At 41.5% G+C, this 15,743-nt stretch overlaps 1 protein-coding gene across 17 annotated transcripts in view; it reads right to left on the bottom strand.

The window, feature by feature from the left end:
• The window catches only part of chl1b (cell adhesion molecule L1-like b), a 210,975-nt gene that overhangs the window by 123,943 nt on the left and 71,289 nt on the right, over positions 1 to 15,743 (bottom strand). For 7 of the 17 annotated variants that reach the window (XR_013656068.1, XM_078947533.1, XM_023955098.2 and 4 more), the window contains 9 exons: positions 15,282 to 15,409; positions 14,979 to 15,080; positions 13,794 to 13,991; positions 13,575 to 13,645; positions 12,710 to 12,932; positions 9,999 to 10,114; positions 9,580 to 9,784; positions 9,370 to 9,492; positions 4,941 to 5,117 (listed from right to left, as the gene is read on the bottom strand). Coding sequence is in view for 16 of the 17 variants with exons in the window: in XM_078947533.1 (XP_078803659.1) it covers positions 4,941 to 5,117; positions 9,370 to 9,492; positions 9,580 to 9,784; positions 9,999 to 10,114; positions 12,710 to 12,932; positions 13,575 to 13,645; positions 13,794 to 13,991; positions 14,979 to 15,080; positions 15,282 to 15,409 (1,343 nt within the window). In the remaining variant the exon portion in view is untranslated. Of the gene's footprint in view, positions 1 to 4,274; positions 4,305 to 4,940; positions 5,118 to 9,369; positions 9,493 to 9,579; positions 9,785 to 9,998; positions 10,115 to 12,709; positions 12,933 to 13,574; positions 13,646 to 13,793; positions 13,992 to 14,978; positions 15,081 to 15,281; positions 15,410 to 15,743 lie in introns of all 17 variants that reach the window. The other 10 variants (XM_078947534.1, XM_078947526.1, XM_078947528.1 and 7 more) reach the window with 3 other exon arrangements.

Raw genomic sequence — 15,743 nt, 5'->3', positions numbered from 1 at the left:
CTAACCATTTATCGCTGTTTTTTTGCGATGGGCGTATCGCACAGGCTGATTTTGCAATGAGGGTAAACTTTCGATTTATTTTGCAGGCCTGGTCTTAAGACTCAAACTGTGAATATTATTCCTGCCTGAGAATAGGCGTTTCACCCCCAGACAGTAGTTGGCAGTGTTCACCCTTTTTATAAAAAAGGTATTATATTGACATCAGAGTGCGACAAAAGCTTAACCCTCCATCACTGCAGCTTTAGCTCTAGAGACGACATTCTTTAGACTACCAGATCAACTGTTATCAACTGTTTACGCATTTAATGTAATTCCAGCGGATTCTAATTGAGAAAGCCGCCTTGCGTTGATAAAGCCTTTTATAGTAGTGATGTGTTTACACAATCAGTGTTAATCAGGTGATTCTATCGCGGAGAAAAGCTGCTTTGCTTCAATACGCAAAACTTAACATTATTAATATGTTACATATTGGTGGAAAGTCGATATGCATGATTCATGCTGATTCATGATAAGCGCGTAAAAGGTCAAAGAGTTACAATATATATAAGAGCATTTGTTATTTAGATATAGTCCCCCACATCTCCAGTGTTAAAGGGTTAAATAAAGAACAGATGTGATGGACAAGCATGGAGTAGGTTGTCTGGCACATGTTAAGATAAGGCTTTATTATAAACTGTTCAGGAAATTGACAGATCACTCGTGTCACATGACCAAATTCTTTGTATCACGCCATTTGGAACCATGCCTCTTCAGCTCTGCCGCCATTTTTGGTAAACCTGATGCCATCTAATTTTATGAGTTGTGCCCTAACAGGACTATCCCAAAGCTGTGGGGACTAAACTCAGAATAAGTACAAATTCTGTTTTAAAGTTAGGCAATTTTATAAAATGGAGAGTGAACACCTGACAGGCTTTTTGATGTAGTGACATGATCATGGTTTAATCTAAAAGTCAAAGGCCAATCTTCTCCTTTAATTAAGACACAAATTAGAACAGACGTTAATTAGGAGTGAAAGTGAGTCATACCATAGCAGCCATACCAAGTTGCTGCTGAAGTGAAAAGCTGCTAACTTTGTGAATTTGCTCTTTTTAAATGTACTTATACAACATCTTGAACAGATATTTCTTTGATTTTATTTTGTTTCTTTTTTGTGCTGTAAATTATTGACAAATTTTCTATTTTTGGGGAAATTTGGAGGATTTAAATTATATTTAACTTAAGAAGAACAAAAGTAAAAAGAAAGATGTGTGGCATGTCTGGAGACTTCCTACTTGGTTCTTAATTTATTACCTCAGCTTGAGTCCGACAGAAATCGCTGCTTCCGCTGTCATTTGCACAAAAGTCAACATTCGTTTACAGCTGCTAATGAGTCAAGATTAATATGAATTTTTAATGAGGTTACTCATTAGCAGTGCTATTAGAGAGGAAGCCACAAAGTTTACGTGTGAGGAAGCTGACATTTTTCTAATGGAGGGAGGCACGGAGGGCTCTCAGCAGATGACGAGGTTGATTATTTGCAGACGAGCATCCAGAGCCGCTGCAAGCCTCTCAGCTCTATCATGCAAAACCACTCCTCTAAACCTGAAGCATGCAAATACTAACTAGGAAAAACAAAAAGAGCAGAACATGTCATACCAACATCAACATCAATCGCTATGGGATTGTCCTACAAACTCACTTTGAATATGTGGTGCTGCTAAAAATGCCCCTGATTTCTCTAGTTTGGTTTGCTTTCACACACTGATATCAAGAGAGACGGGAAGTGCACTAAACTAAAAATGATCAGTTGAGCATTATTTATTTTCACATTTTTTTCACGTTTAATACATTGTTTGAGGTATCAAAGATTCCAAAATTATTAGCAGCTTTTATATGAAAACAAGTGTTTTTCTAGCTTTGTATAGTAATAATAGATAAGGTTTGAAGTCAAGTGGATCAGTCAGCAGGGTTTCCCCCTAAAAATGACCCAATTACTGTGTAATAAAGATCACGTGTAAAAGCGCTGGCTATTGGAAGAGTTTGAAATTTTACATATTTATTTACAAACCATTGACTGTGTTTGATAGGGCTGGATTCATCAAATCAAATAATCTATCTGAATCGATCCAAGCTCAATAAACCAATAATCGATCCATAAAAGTAGAGATTGCTAACGTATACAGTGATCCCTTGCTATATCACGGTTTACTTTTCACGGTTTCGCTACTTCACGGATTTGGATTGTGCATTGTGTTCTGCATTCTGATTGGCTAAAAAGTCACTCAGCGAGTAGCTCAAGAATGGGACCCTTTGATGAGCCGTTCATTACAGTTCTCCAACATAATCGATGGTGGCATGTCGGTGTATAAGGATCTTATAGCAAAGAAGAAAAAAGAGCGACAACAACTGCCTATCACTATGTTCCTCTCTCGAACAAACACACCTGCAGCTGCACCGCGGGCTTCAGAAGGAAAAAACGCTGCAGAGGATGCAGCGGCTCAGTATGAAGAGCAGTGAAAAAGTAGACCGGTGTCACTATCTGTCCCACTGTACTTTTTTATTTTTTTCATAATCATTTTAAATTTTCCTCCGTTTAATCCACTCGGGTCGCGGTGGGCGGGGCTAATCTCCGCAATTTAAAGCCTTCTGTTCTTATCGATGATTGAAATTATTATTTGACAGCACACTACAGAAGTTATTTGTTGAAAAAACGTTTCTAAAGTACTTTTATTCTTTAAAAAAACAATTGATTTAGCCTGTTAAATGGTTTGTTCTTTCTTTTCAATGTATAATAGTGTATTTCATTGTATAATAATTGTAAAAAAAATAAAGGTTTCTACTTCACGGGTTTTGCTTATCACGGGTTCTATTTGGAACGTAACCCCCGCGATAATCAAGGGATCACTGTAATGGAATTTCCCATTGGACGGCTAATGCTAATGCTTGTTTAGCCTAAACATACATTGTAGACTAAATGAACAGCTTTATATACTGACAGCCATGAATTTTCCAAACTCCTTTAAGGTAACATTTTTTTTAAAGTAATCATTTGTAGTCTATAGCACCGTTTTTTGCTCAAATCTCGTAGAATAAAGTGTAATACTACAGCGGGAATTCCATCTAGTAGCCATACTGAAACGTCCTCCAGGAGAGGCAAAATAATTATTTTTGTTATACGAGCCGGTTTAAAACCTTAACAATGTTAATAATCTACACATTTTTGTTGGAGCTTCTCCTTTGAGAAACCATGGAACACTATATGGTGTTAGCAATCTCATTGGATGATTATTTTACGAATACATTTTACAGTTTGTGATTTGTATCAGATAAATATGGATATCTTAAAAACATATGTAGATTATTAATGTATTTCTATCAAAATATGTCTAAATATATATAAACAGAGAGCATTACAAATTTACTTGAATAGAATCGACGTGGGGTGATCGACAGAATGGAAAAAAAAAGGAAATCATGAATCAAATCGATTCTGAAAATTATTGGTGATACCTAGCTGCCCATGTTGTCCAAGTCCTGCACCTAACCACGGCCAATGCTCCCATCAAATACTATTTGAATCCACTTCACATCTCTGCTGTTTCAGCATCTGTTGGAACTTACACTTATTTTCCCCAATTAGTTCTTTTTTCCCCCATGGAAAGTCTCTTTGCATTCACACTGAAGTGAACCAGACTAAAATTCACTTGCGGTTAACGATAAACCCTTGTTCCCAAGAAGATAGCAGTATTTTCCACACTATAAGACACACTTAAAAGCCTTATAAAAATCCATTCCATCACGAACAAGGTTGGGAGTTAGCGTAGCTACAGCAACGTTTGTTTTAGCGGTATCAGTCTGGTTTTTTGTTGTTGTAAACAAGGTTTGGAGTTACAGGTATTGTGAATATGCTAATGTGGCTAATGTAACGTGTCACAAACAAGTTCTACAGTTACTATGAATGCAGTTAATAAAGTCTGACTGACAGACTTATCTCTAACTTCTTTTGTCTTGCTTACTGCGCCTTATAGTTCGGTGGGCCTTATATATGACATAGGTTTGTAAATTGACATTCAATGACGGTGCGCCTGATAATCCGATGAGCCATATTGTGCAGAAAATATGGTACCAGACTTCTTTTTAGTCCACAATGGAGTTGAGGTGAGCGTTACAACTGCAAAACAATGCAAACCCTGGACTTAAAGAGGACGTAAACGTTTTGGCGTGAAAGCTCGGTGGTTAAGAGGTCCTTTGTTGGTATGACATGGCCTTTACTGCACAAACACACATCTACATACTGAGGCCAATAGTGGAAGCCAAAGCGGAAGCTGCAGGACAAAAATGAAAGGAAAAAGAAGGACAGAGGACAAGCAGACAGACAGACACATTCATGAGACACGCTGCATGATCAAAGCCAAATCTCAAAGCGACGCACAATTTAGAGGCATCAGAGCGCAGTGAGTATTAAGAGGTGCACAGTGCATTCATGGAGAGAGCGAAGGCTTTCGGGCCAGAAAATGCAAACACGCAACAGCTGCACAAAATTGCGAGTCATTACACAAAAAGACGAGTCATTCTCGCTGTGATCATGTTCATGCAGATCAGCGATTGCACTATCAAGAGAGAGAGAGAGAAGATTCCTCCAGCAAACAGGAAATTATTGCTGAGCGCTCAGATGCTGCAGAAAGATCTCTTCCAGGTGACTGTTTATTAAAAACAGTTATTTATGCTGTCAGAATCTGCCTCTGTGCTGCTTTTGCAGTCATCAGAAACCAGCTCCCCTCTGTATTCCGTGTTCAATAATTCATGGCCCCGGTGTGTAAAGACTGAGTGCGTTTGCAGAGATTACATGCTGGCTTTTTATGATTATTCATTTAGCATGAAATACAGTTTGAGGGGACATGCGGATAACAGAGCACTCGCCGTTATGAAGCTGCGTTCTTCTTGACGTTAAATGGACTCACTTGTTTCCAAGGTTGTGCTCTCCAAGCTGACGATGGATCCGCAGCCCATGCTGGTGCAGGAGCGCAGCTGGAACCTGTATTTGCTCAAAGGCTCCAGGTCCCGCAGGTGCCACCTGGTAGTGTCGGGTTTGCTGATGTTCACCCTCTGGAGAGGCCCCGCCTCCTCTGTGTCGTTGACTGGCGCAAAACGAAAAGACCAATAGTTATGTCGAAAGTATTCCACTATGACGGGACGTGATCATAACCCATGATACCAGAGATGTTTTGGGTAAATTCTTCACAATAACTGGTATTTGTCCAAAAGATAGATTGCAGGAGGTCGGTGTCCTGAGGGGCTCCCAGACTGATGAGCACCTTCTCAGAATTACCAACTAGCCTCAGAAACCCTGCGGTGGTTATAAAAACATCTGCTCATAGCTTCACAGAGGCTGGGTTGTGATCAAAGTCTTTAAAAATCAATAAACATGGACCTTAGAGTCTTTGCATCGTCTACTCCCATCCCAGGGAAACAAGGAAACTTGCACAAAAAAGTACTTACTCTTACAGAGTAGTAAAGACTGGAAGGGAGGTTAGGAAATGTGATCTGCTGTTTTCTAGGAAAAATGGTCAAAGAAATGGTCGGTTTTCTACGTTCAGGTGATCATGTCTGCCAAGCATCTGGAGAGCTGTTAGTGAACAGGCACGGTAAACAGTGTGGGTCCTTGGGAATACCCTTGGTTCTACTGCCTAACAATGTAGCTACAAGGGAATCCAAGTCTGGGTCCCCCTGTGCTGGTCCCCAGCCCGGATCAAATACAGAGTTGGGTGAGGCAGAAATCTCTGCCAAACCACAATCAGTGAATCTAATTTGCTGTGGCAACGCCTGAAGGGATATGCCCATAAATCCTAACATGAATGCATCAGTGCTGATCAAAAATGATAACATTAAACATTTAAAAACAAGGATGTTTACAAACCCTTTGTAGAGTACTGAAGATATCAAGTAAGTGAATTCCTAAAAAGGTGGTTCTGGCGATGTTTCGTTAAGTTTGCTTTTTTACATGTGCAAAAGTGACATACTTCGCAGTGAGGATGATGATTTTGGATTACTTTTGATGGCCTCAATCTACCCACACTTCTAATCCCATAATTCGTGATTGATCAGTCAATCCTGATAAAGTGATCTGGATATTGTGCACCCCTGTTCTCAGAGAACTACACAGAGCAGGCTCGATCCACCCTGCTCCATTGTTTGGGTGAACCAGTATTTAAATCTAGTACAGTTTTCTGTGAAAAACTCTTCAGTTTGGCATCCATTTCCTTGAAAAAGTGCTCAACACCGCAGGTGTTATCGGTGACACCTACATAACGTGTTCTTTGACATACCGTAAATTTTTGACGGTTTTCGCAATCAACTTGAATGAGTTGTTTCTGATTTACAAATGTAAAAGAGTTCTGTAATAGCTCGGAGCTGCTTTTCACAGCGACAGACGCCTCATTTACATTGATCGCGTACATCCGCTGCATATCAGTGCTCTAGAATCGGCAGGAATTATGTTATTTACATCAACAGTTGAAGAGTTACAGTAGTGGAAAGAATGTAAACACAGACACTCTGGTGTTTAAGGGGTTAGAGCAGCCTAAATCAATAATTCAGAAAATACTGACACAAGACTGAAAAGACATCTTGCAAAGAACAAACACCAAGGAGCTCTGGAAAGATGCTGCCTTTAGATCGACGTCTTCGAAGCGTCCCATCCCCCTCCAGAGGACTTTGGCCTGACAGTTTGATCACATGATCTTATAGAGTGAACTGGCTCAAGGCTGTAAACTTTGGCACTTTTCTTCACAGCAAACAAGAGCATTTCCAAATATTCATCAGCTGAGTGGCGGCAAATATGGCTGGCCTTGTGAAGAATCCCACCCGCCAAGAATCTGCAACACCGAGAACAGCCCGAGAGCGAAAGCAGAGTGAACTGAAGCCAAGGTCATTTCCAGCTCTGATGTTGGGAACATTTCAGTCCAGTGTGTTACAAACGAAGCCACTATGCCGTCAAGTCTCTAAACTCTGCATAATGATGCAAATGGGATATTTCTGCTTTAACGCTGCAAACCCTGAAGTTCTCTTTTCTTGGGAGGATATTGAAGTCAGTTTAGGACTTCACTTGTGTCGCTGCTGATAGAGTTACAGCTGGCTGGATTATCCGCACATTTTGCACATGACTCCCATCAAGAGGACTTTCATTAAAAAAATTAAAAAAAGAAGTCACACTTCAAAGAGTCCTTCAACTTAATTGCTACGGCGCACCGGAACGTCCTCCCACTGAAATGCGGCGAGAAGCTTGGCCCTCCTGTGCAGCCACCAAATCAAACTCAATTAGCCAGGAAATGCAGCGCCAAGACATTATTGGAAGTCGGTCATTATCTTTGTTATGACTTTTACTTAAGTACGGGGGGGGGTAGAAAAAAAGTAGGTGTTCTGTGATGGCGTCCCCGGAGAGCGTGATACAATCCGACCTGCTCTGTTAGAGCGGACAGCGTTCTTAGTCAGCAGCGTGCGTGATCGTAAAGCAAAGGCCGACATATTTCCTTTCGTTTGACTCGTGCTCAACAGCCGTTTGTCTTTCCATCTCAAGGTTTATGGGTTAAACAATCTGCTGCAGGACAAAGATTCATCTGTTGTCCTCTGCTCAAAAGAAGGAAACCATCATTTTTACCCTGGATTCTAACTCACCATGTGTCAGTAAACATGTAAACTTTGTTCTAATATGTTCACGCTGCAGGAACTCGTGGTATGTTGAGGTCATTGACTGCATATGAGAACTGGACCCATAGAAAATGTCTCACTTCTGGCTTAAGCAAAATGAAGTCAATTCAGTTTCCATTTTTTTTTTGTGATACGGAGTCATGCTAAAGCTAACACGCTAACGACGGACCGGTACAGAATCAAACATGGGGCAGGTCAACTAATTCTTTGTGATTCATTGGCTAATGAATCTGTCAATCAAACTCATCAGCAAAACAGGCGTTCTCGCTTTCAGCCACTTGAATGGCTTCTTAGATTTTCTATAAGCTTTCAGACAGGTGACAAAAAAAGCCCCGCCCATCTGTGATTCTGTACCGGTCGGTCGTTAGCGTGTTAGCTTTAGCATGGCTCCTGTAGGTTCATTGCCTTCAGTCTTCAAAAATTACTGGCTTGCGCAACTTTCCAGTGGACTTGGAAACAAAGCAACAGTGGTTGAATGCAGTTGGCATTGAATGCAGAGAACTGGTGATGGGATTTGCAATGAAAGTTTCACTCAGGACAGATGCTAATACTTTATCCTTATTAGCTATGATGCTAGCGTCATCCGACACCGGTCCCTACTACGTTTTTTTTTTTTTTTAATTTGTCTGAATTAAAGTATTATATTTCTTTTACATATGTAAAATCATGTATGTTTAGTCTGTTTTAATGTTATAAAGTTCTTTTTACAAGCTTTATGATTTGTGGTTGTTTGTAGTAAAAACATTCCACACTTTAGATGAGGTGCTGCATTCAATTAATAAACTGTTAACAAAGTTAATTAATACATTTGTTAAGCTTATCAGCAGTTTAGTAATATGGGCCTTGAAGATAATGGTCTGACTTCAGATGTTAATAAATCTTATTAACACTTTCAAGTAATAAATCTAAAATGCTAATAAATATCTTACTAGCATCTTACACATTAATAAAGCCTATTAACTTGTTAAGTTAGTTATTTAAACCTTTAAGCTTATGAACACTTTGGCTTATGTGAGACATCTCTAATGCTAATAAATGTCTTACTAGAATCCCAAACAATAATAATACTTCTTAAATTGTTAACAATGGTTGTTAAACCAAAGTGTCTCCGTGGCGTCATGGCGACTTGTCGGCATCATTTGTAGTTTTAAATGCTGAATGAATAATGTATATTTAGATTATATCCATTTAGGTTAAAGAATTAAACTGTATCATATCTTTTACATATCCATGTTTATTTGTTATATATCAATTTGTGGATCATGTATCAAGATGCGTATCAAATCATGTGAGACGGAAAGAGGCACTACCCTACTTTAAAGACTTTATCAAGGTAGAGAAGCTATACATGGGTATATACAGTACCACATACCACATCATTTTAGAGTAGAGCAGTGTGTTGAGCAGCTGCACACAGTAACATGACAATAAAGACATGTTCATAGCATTTATAAATTACTTTTATGCTATGATTACACAGCTCTTTTGAGCAATAGTGTTCAAATTCGGCCAAAGTTGTTATTTGGTTTATATCGTGATATATATTGTTATCACCTGATATGAAAAAGAATCTACATCATTATAAAAAATAAAAATATATATCGCCCAGCCGTAATTGAAGACAAAGAAAAAAAAATATGCCTGAACTGATTGGGAATCAATGTAAAGCATAGGGATACATACTGAGCTGATACTCCAGGAGGTACCCAGTAAGAATCCCGTTTGGCTCCAGGGGAGGGGTCCAGGCCAGAGATATGGACCGCTTTTGAACATCCGCCACCCTAAAAACAGGGATTTTCTCAGGGACTATGGGGCGGAGAAAATCAGATGTTAGTGGTTGGCTTTACGTTTCCCCGCTATCCTCTCATTTTCCCTGCAGTTCTGGGAACCCACCTCCCTCTAGGGTTTTAAAGTTGACGGCTTTGCTGCCCGGACCGTTTCCTCGCCCGTTGAAGGACATCACGATGAGGCTGTACTCGGAGAAGGGCACCAGGCCCGACACTGTGCCGTGGCTCCGGCTGCCTGGGAAGGCCGCCGTGTGTCTTTCTCCTTGGCTTTGCTTTGAGTGCAGCAGGCTGCGCATACGCCACCAGTTTACCTACAAGCGGGCGACACAAACGAGTCACGTCTTACATATGTATTTGAGCAGAGGGGGGCTGTCGTGGGTCACTTTGGGAGGTGCGAGCAGGGAAAACAATGAGCTGGTCAGCAGAGGAGACAGAGTGGGGCAGCAGAAGCGCGCCCTAAGAGCGAGGTCAGGCCTCCGTTTAAACTGTGTCTGAAAGCAAAGTTGCTTTTCTCTCTGGTTTTACCCTGTAGCCTCCCAGGTGTCCGTGCAGCTTGTCCTTGGGTACTTGTTTCCAGGTAACATTGACCATTGAGCTGTTCATCACTTCCACGGCAACGTCGTCGGGCGCAGCTGAGGGAACTGCAGACACGAACATGCAATCAACAGAGAGACCAGACTGTGTGAGATGGTAATCACCCCCTTTATCTGAATGCATTTTTTGTATATTTGCCACACATACTTGATCTCAATGAGCAAAAACACCATTTGAAATAATTGTGTTTAAGAAATATTGTCCAATGAATGGTTTATTTTTGAATGTACGCCATATATAAGGCGCATGAAGCGAGACAAAGGAGTCAGTTAAGTCCGTCAGTCAGACTTTATTAAGTCACCTTTTTTAAGAGAAGTTAAAGCTTTTAAAGGGCCCCTTGTAGCGCAGAAAATACAGCAATTTGAAGTTCTGTCAAAGAAATGTTGGCAGTTTTGAAACTGCACAGAACCACAGTGAGTTATTCCCCCACATGAAGACCATTTAAGAACAGAGTTCACAGCTCCACAGTGTTAAAGAGGCTTTTGGACCGAAAGAGATTCACAGGAAACTTTGAGGAGAAAGACACAGCTGAGCAACAACAATGTTTCAAATTTAACAAAAAACATCCAAGTTTGTCCAATTTGTTTTGGTGAGTATTTTCATGTTCGCTGTGGCAACCCCTGATGGGAAAAGCCGAAAGAGAAACAACATTTGTGGGTAAATTTACTTTGTCGTGCAGGTTGCAGATGTTCTACCGTTCTTTTATAATGTTGCAATGTTAAACCTGACAGTCACTTTACTTTTGCTTGAATGTCACTTTTGCTATTTGGAGGTCTTTTTTGCTGCGGCAGACATTATGGGATAAATAAAGTCTTATCTTATCAAAATGTTTGGTCAATTAAGTGGACAGAAAGAGGAACTTTCTGGGAGATCTGTGTCCTGTTACACCTAGAGTCAGACTAAGACACTGAAGGAAGAACAACAGTCAAACACGGTGGAGGGAGTATACTAGTGTGGGGCAGCTTTACAGCAAATCCCAACAAAGATTTTCTTCTAAAACTTGTAAACTCAGGGATTTCACCTGCACAATGATTCAAACTAGGGATGTCCCAGTCAGGTTTTTCTGGCCCCTACTTGATTTTGAGTGTGTGCCGATCCAGAGGCCGATATTTTTGTAACACAAAGAAATGAACAAATAATAATATAATTATAATAATGGATTGAATTTTCTAGATGCGCAAATCGTAATCGAGTTTTTTATTTAGAAGGAAAGACCATTTTTTAAACAAAATGAAGGCAAGTTTAGACAATTTCAAAGCGTTCATGGTGTGAATCACTTCGGTGTGGCAAATGTGCAAAAATAAACTCAAAAGAATAAGAGAGGGGCGGTTTATTTAAAGACAAACCATTAAAAACCAAACATTCTGAAGGGATCGTCAACTAAAGCTAGAGCTATGAATGATAAAGGGAACTGAACTATTGTTCCAGAACGTCACGTCTGACAAAGGACAGGCAGAAAACGGGTCACAACCTGAGCGGACCTCCTGAGGACAAGTCCAGAAGAAAGCTACGGCAAAGAAGAAAGATCAGCTGTTTGTTTGAGAAAGTCTGGATCCTTCACTTCAACTCTACAGAGGCTCACACAAGTTACGGCACAGAGGAGGATCATGGGACATGCGGGAAAAACGTATCACAGTTCTGACTAAAATTTGCCCAAATAAGCATTTCTGAACTTTTTGCTGATTTTTTAGAACCTAAAAAGGTAGTGTGTAACCACTGCAGGATAAGAATTTGAACTAAACCTAAACTTTTTTTTTAAATGTACGGATGTTTAATCCTATAACACCAAACTTCAGCTCTAGTGTTGACATCCTTTGAATTACCGTAACTCTTCAAGTGTAGTTCCAGCGGGTTCGAAGCAGAGACTAGCAGCCTTTCGCTTACGCAATCAATGCAAATCCACCGATTCTGTCACAGAGAAAAGCAGCTTTGCAAATCGCCGCTGTGGTGGTGCCAGACATCATCAGTAAGCAGGTCGGTCTGAGTCATCGTTTCTATGGCAACCACTCTTGACAATCAGGAGTGAGCTTGTTGGACGTTACTACAGTAAAGTGTTGCAGATCTGTGCAAAGCCGCTTTTCTCCTCGTCAGAATCATCTGATTCGTGTTTCCTGCAGAAACGGTCAAAGACTTGCGCTGAGTCAGAGTGTGTCGTATTTAGGCGTCGCCAGCAACATCTTCTATGTTAAATACTTATTTTTTTGTGTCGATTTGGAGAATGGAAGAAAGAAAACTGTTAAACTTAGTCATTTCTTTTGACATTTGTCAATCAAAGTGACCACATTGAAAGAGTGCAAACTAATTTAGAGTAATTACAGTTTTATAGTCCCAACTGAGTTTTTAGTTCCGTTTCTGCAGCTGAAACAAAAAACTAAATGTTGTGATGTCATATTTTATCTAAATGTTTAGGAAGTGTTTGTATATGTATTTTATTGTATATGTATCTGAGCTTCTTTTTCCATCACGGCTAAGGAACTACAGATAAACACCAGCCTTTGGCTAATTCTGTCTTTTTTAACCATCTGTAATGTGTCGTTAAATAAAGTAATATTATTATTGACAAATGGTGGGAGTCATATCAACTGATGTGATGCTGCAGATCTTTCATTGGAAGGAGCGCTTCACAGAAACAAAAAACTCACAGTCTTCTCCGGAGTATCCTGTCACCATCTTGGGCTCAGGGCCCCAGCCCTGGTGGTTCTTGGCTTGGATCTTGATCTCGTACGGCACAAACGTGGGCGTGTTCCTGACCACGAACGAGTGGCGCTTCACCGTGTGCTCCTTCCACTCGTCCTCAACGTCTTGCCGCCTGTAGCTCACCTTGTACTCCAAACCGGGGCCGTTGTGCTCGATGGGCGACAGAGGCTGAAATAGAGCGGAGCAGCAGAGAGGAAAGTTTGATGGAGCCAACAGGAATTTTCAAGTTTTGTCTTATATCACAGCTTCTGCAGGATCTAAATGACAAGTCGGGCCGTGGGCTGTACACGGAACAGTGAGAGAAGCTTCAGCCCGGCGTCTAATGACACAGCAGAACCAGAAACTTCTGCTCCGATTCATCTCCTGCAGATGAAAACACCTTCTTCTCCTCACAAAAGTCAGGTTGCGAGAAGCAGAGACAGGGCTCTTATGCACAAAAGCCAAATCATTAGCAGGGTTCTTGGGAGACGTAACTGTGGCAGCGACGCCAGGCAGCATGAAAGGGAAGGAGGCGTCACTCAACGGTGAAGGGTAAGAAAAAGCCCCTTTTTGGTTTTTTTTAATCAGATGAAATGCAAGAGAGCATCTCTTCTGAAGATGTAAGCTGCAGAATGGAATCGATTTCAAAAGTAGGCCCCTTCGATTTCCTAAGTTATTGGTAATTTCAAATGAAACATTCATTTCTGCCTTCAAAGAGAGCTTTCGTGTGCGCTGAAAACAGCAGAGGAAGTCGATAATTCTCTGTAAATGGGGGCTGCACAGCGATATTTGCAGACAGAAGATAATAAAAGAGAAAACTCCTGCTCTTACCTCCCAGTTGATATCCATTTCATGTGGCAAATGACCTTCGATTTTGATATTTTCAGGGTTCTTGTCCGGGGCTGCACAAAAGAGGAAATATGGATTTTTGTCGGCGTTGTCGGAGAAGAAGGAGGCGCGTCAGCCAGAGAGCAGCTTTTTCAACAAGAGTGGATTCAATCCAAAGGCAGCTGAGAGTTATCAAAACCCATCATCTCTGAGCCTCCAAACCTGCAGGGGGGGTCAGGTATCGCTCCGTGGGCTTGCTGGGCGGCCCCGCCCCTACGGCGTTGACGGCGTAGACGCGGAAGCGGTAGCCGACGTGGCCGTGGAGGTCGAGGACGGCGGAGTTGTGGTTGCCCGGCACTCGCTGCAGATCTCTCCAGCTGCCCGGCTGCCACTTGTTTTCTTCAAACTCGATGACGAACTCTGCGCAGAAAATCCCAATCACATATCACAATTTTTGCTGAGTCAGAACTTCCCGACACCACTTCATACACGGTCCATCTAGATTAGACTCCTGTAATTCTCAACTACCAGGCTGTTGTATAACTCTATAAAAAGCCTTCAGCTGCTGCAAAATGCTGCAGGCGAGGTTTTAATGAGAACTGGTAGAAAAGATCATGTTTCACCAGTTTTAGCTTCTTCTTATGATTAGCTTCCTGTTAAAAGCTCAATTCTTGTATTAATAATTACAGCTTTAAACCCTCTTATTTCCAAAACCTCGTAGTTCCATCTTTCCCAAACGGAACACTTTGCTCCCATTCTGCAGGACCACTGCTTTTTTCCTTGAATTTTTCAAATAAAACCCCCGTTTTTTGGTTGAGCCGTCAACCTGCTTCCGTTTAGGTGGCAGATACCATCTCTTATTCTACTCTCACACACATTTTTCTCGCTTCAAATTCGCAACGCTCTCTGTTTTTAAGTCAAACTTGCGGCTCGACGCTTGTCCAAATATATGTTCATAAATGTGATGCTCCTGAGGCGTGAGGGAGGAGCAACTGTCAAAAGCAACAACCCTAAAACATCATAGCTCTCGAGAAGTTCTGTATGGAAGAATGGACCAAAATAGCAGCTACCTGAAGTTCAGACCTGATGCTGACCTACAGAAAATGTAAGAACTCTCCTTGCCAACAAGGGTTACATTACAAAGTATTAAGGCAAGCTTTTGTTTTATCAATTACACCATTAAAAAACTATTTCTTACCTTCAATCTCTCACAGTTTAAGAGTATCTATGATAAACACTACAGACTTCTCAACTTTGTTTCGGTGTGTTCAGGCGTGTTTTTTTTCAGGTTTGTGTTGTATTCTCATGTGGGGTGTTGAGATGACATCGGTTGTGACTTGGTGCTTCAGCTTGAACTGAGCTGAAGTGTGTGAGCCCCGTTTCTATCTTCTGGGGGCGTGCACGTACCTGTGATGGAGCTGTTGTGGTCTTCTCCCGGGACCCACCGCAGCTTCACACTTCTGTTCTTACGCTCAGACAGGACAACACTCTGGGGCGCATCGGGGACGTCTAAAATAATCACAATGGGAACATCAAACCATCAATCTCTGCAGTCGGAAAAGGCCGAGTTAGCCACTGAATCGGCCCGGGCTCAGAGGATGTGGAACGAGCCGGGACGCTGCACAAACAAAGGCAGGCTCTGGGTTTCCCCGATGTCACGCTGCCATCCTTTTGGCCTGGGGAGCAAATTGAAGCCAAGAGTGAACTCACCCAAAACGATGAGCCGGGCTGACGCCGCGTCACTGTCCACCGGAGTCTTAGCCACACATCTGTACTCGCCCTGGTCTCTGTGGCTCACGTTGACGATGTGCAGAACGCCTTCCTCGAGGAAGTATCTGCTGACAGAAACAATCAGACGCCATTCTTTCCAACCCCGTCTGCTCTTTTTCAAAGCGTTTATTATCATATGCACAATAAAGAAACGGGTTTCCCTGCACAAAGAAATTCTTTCTTTGCCGTCTGCTCCGAATGCCAAAAAGTATAGAGGAAACTGAAACAATTCACACACAAAATACACACAAAAACACAAGATGTCGAGTGGCAATTCTAAAAGTGCAAATGTGCAAAAGTGACAATAACAGTAGCGAACAATGAGGATGTGCAAAGGTGCAGATCATTGTTTCAGACTCCTGTCAGCTGTTAAGGAGTCTGATGGCATTTTGTCTTATGAAC

Source organism: Oryzias latipes, chromosome 5 (genome assembly GCF_053564925.1).
Source record: "Oryzias latipes strain Hd-rR chromosome 5, Olatipes_Hd-rR_3.1".
In the NCBI taxonomy this organism is placed as follows: Eukaryota; Metazoa; Chordata; class Actinopteri; order Beloniformes; family Adrianichthyidae; genus Oryzias; species Oryzias latipes.
This window is presented reverse-complemented; position numbering and strand designations above follow the sequence as displayed.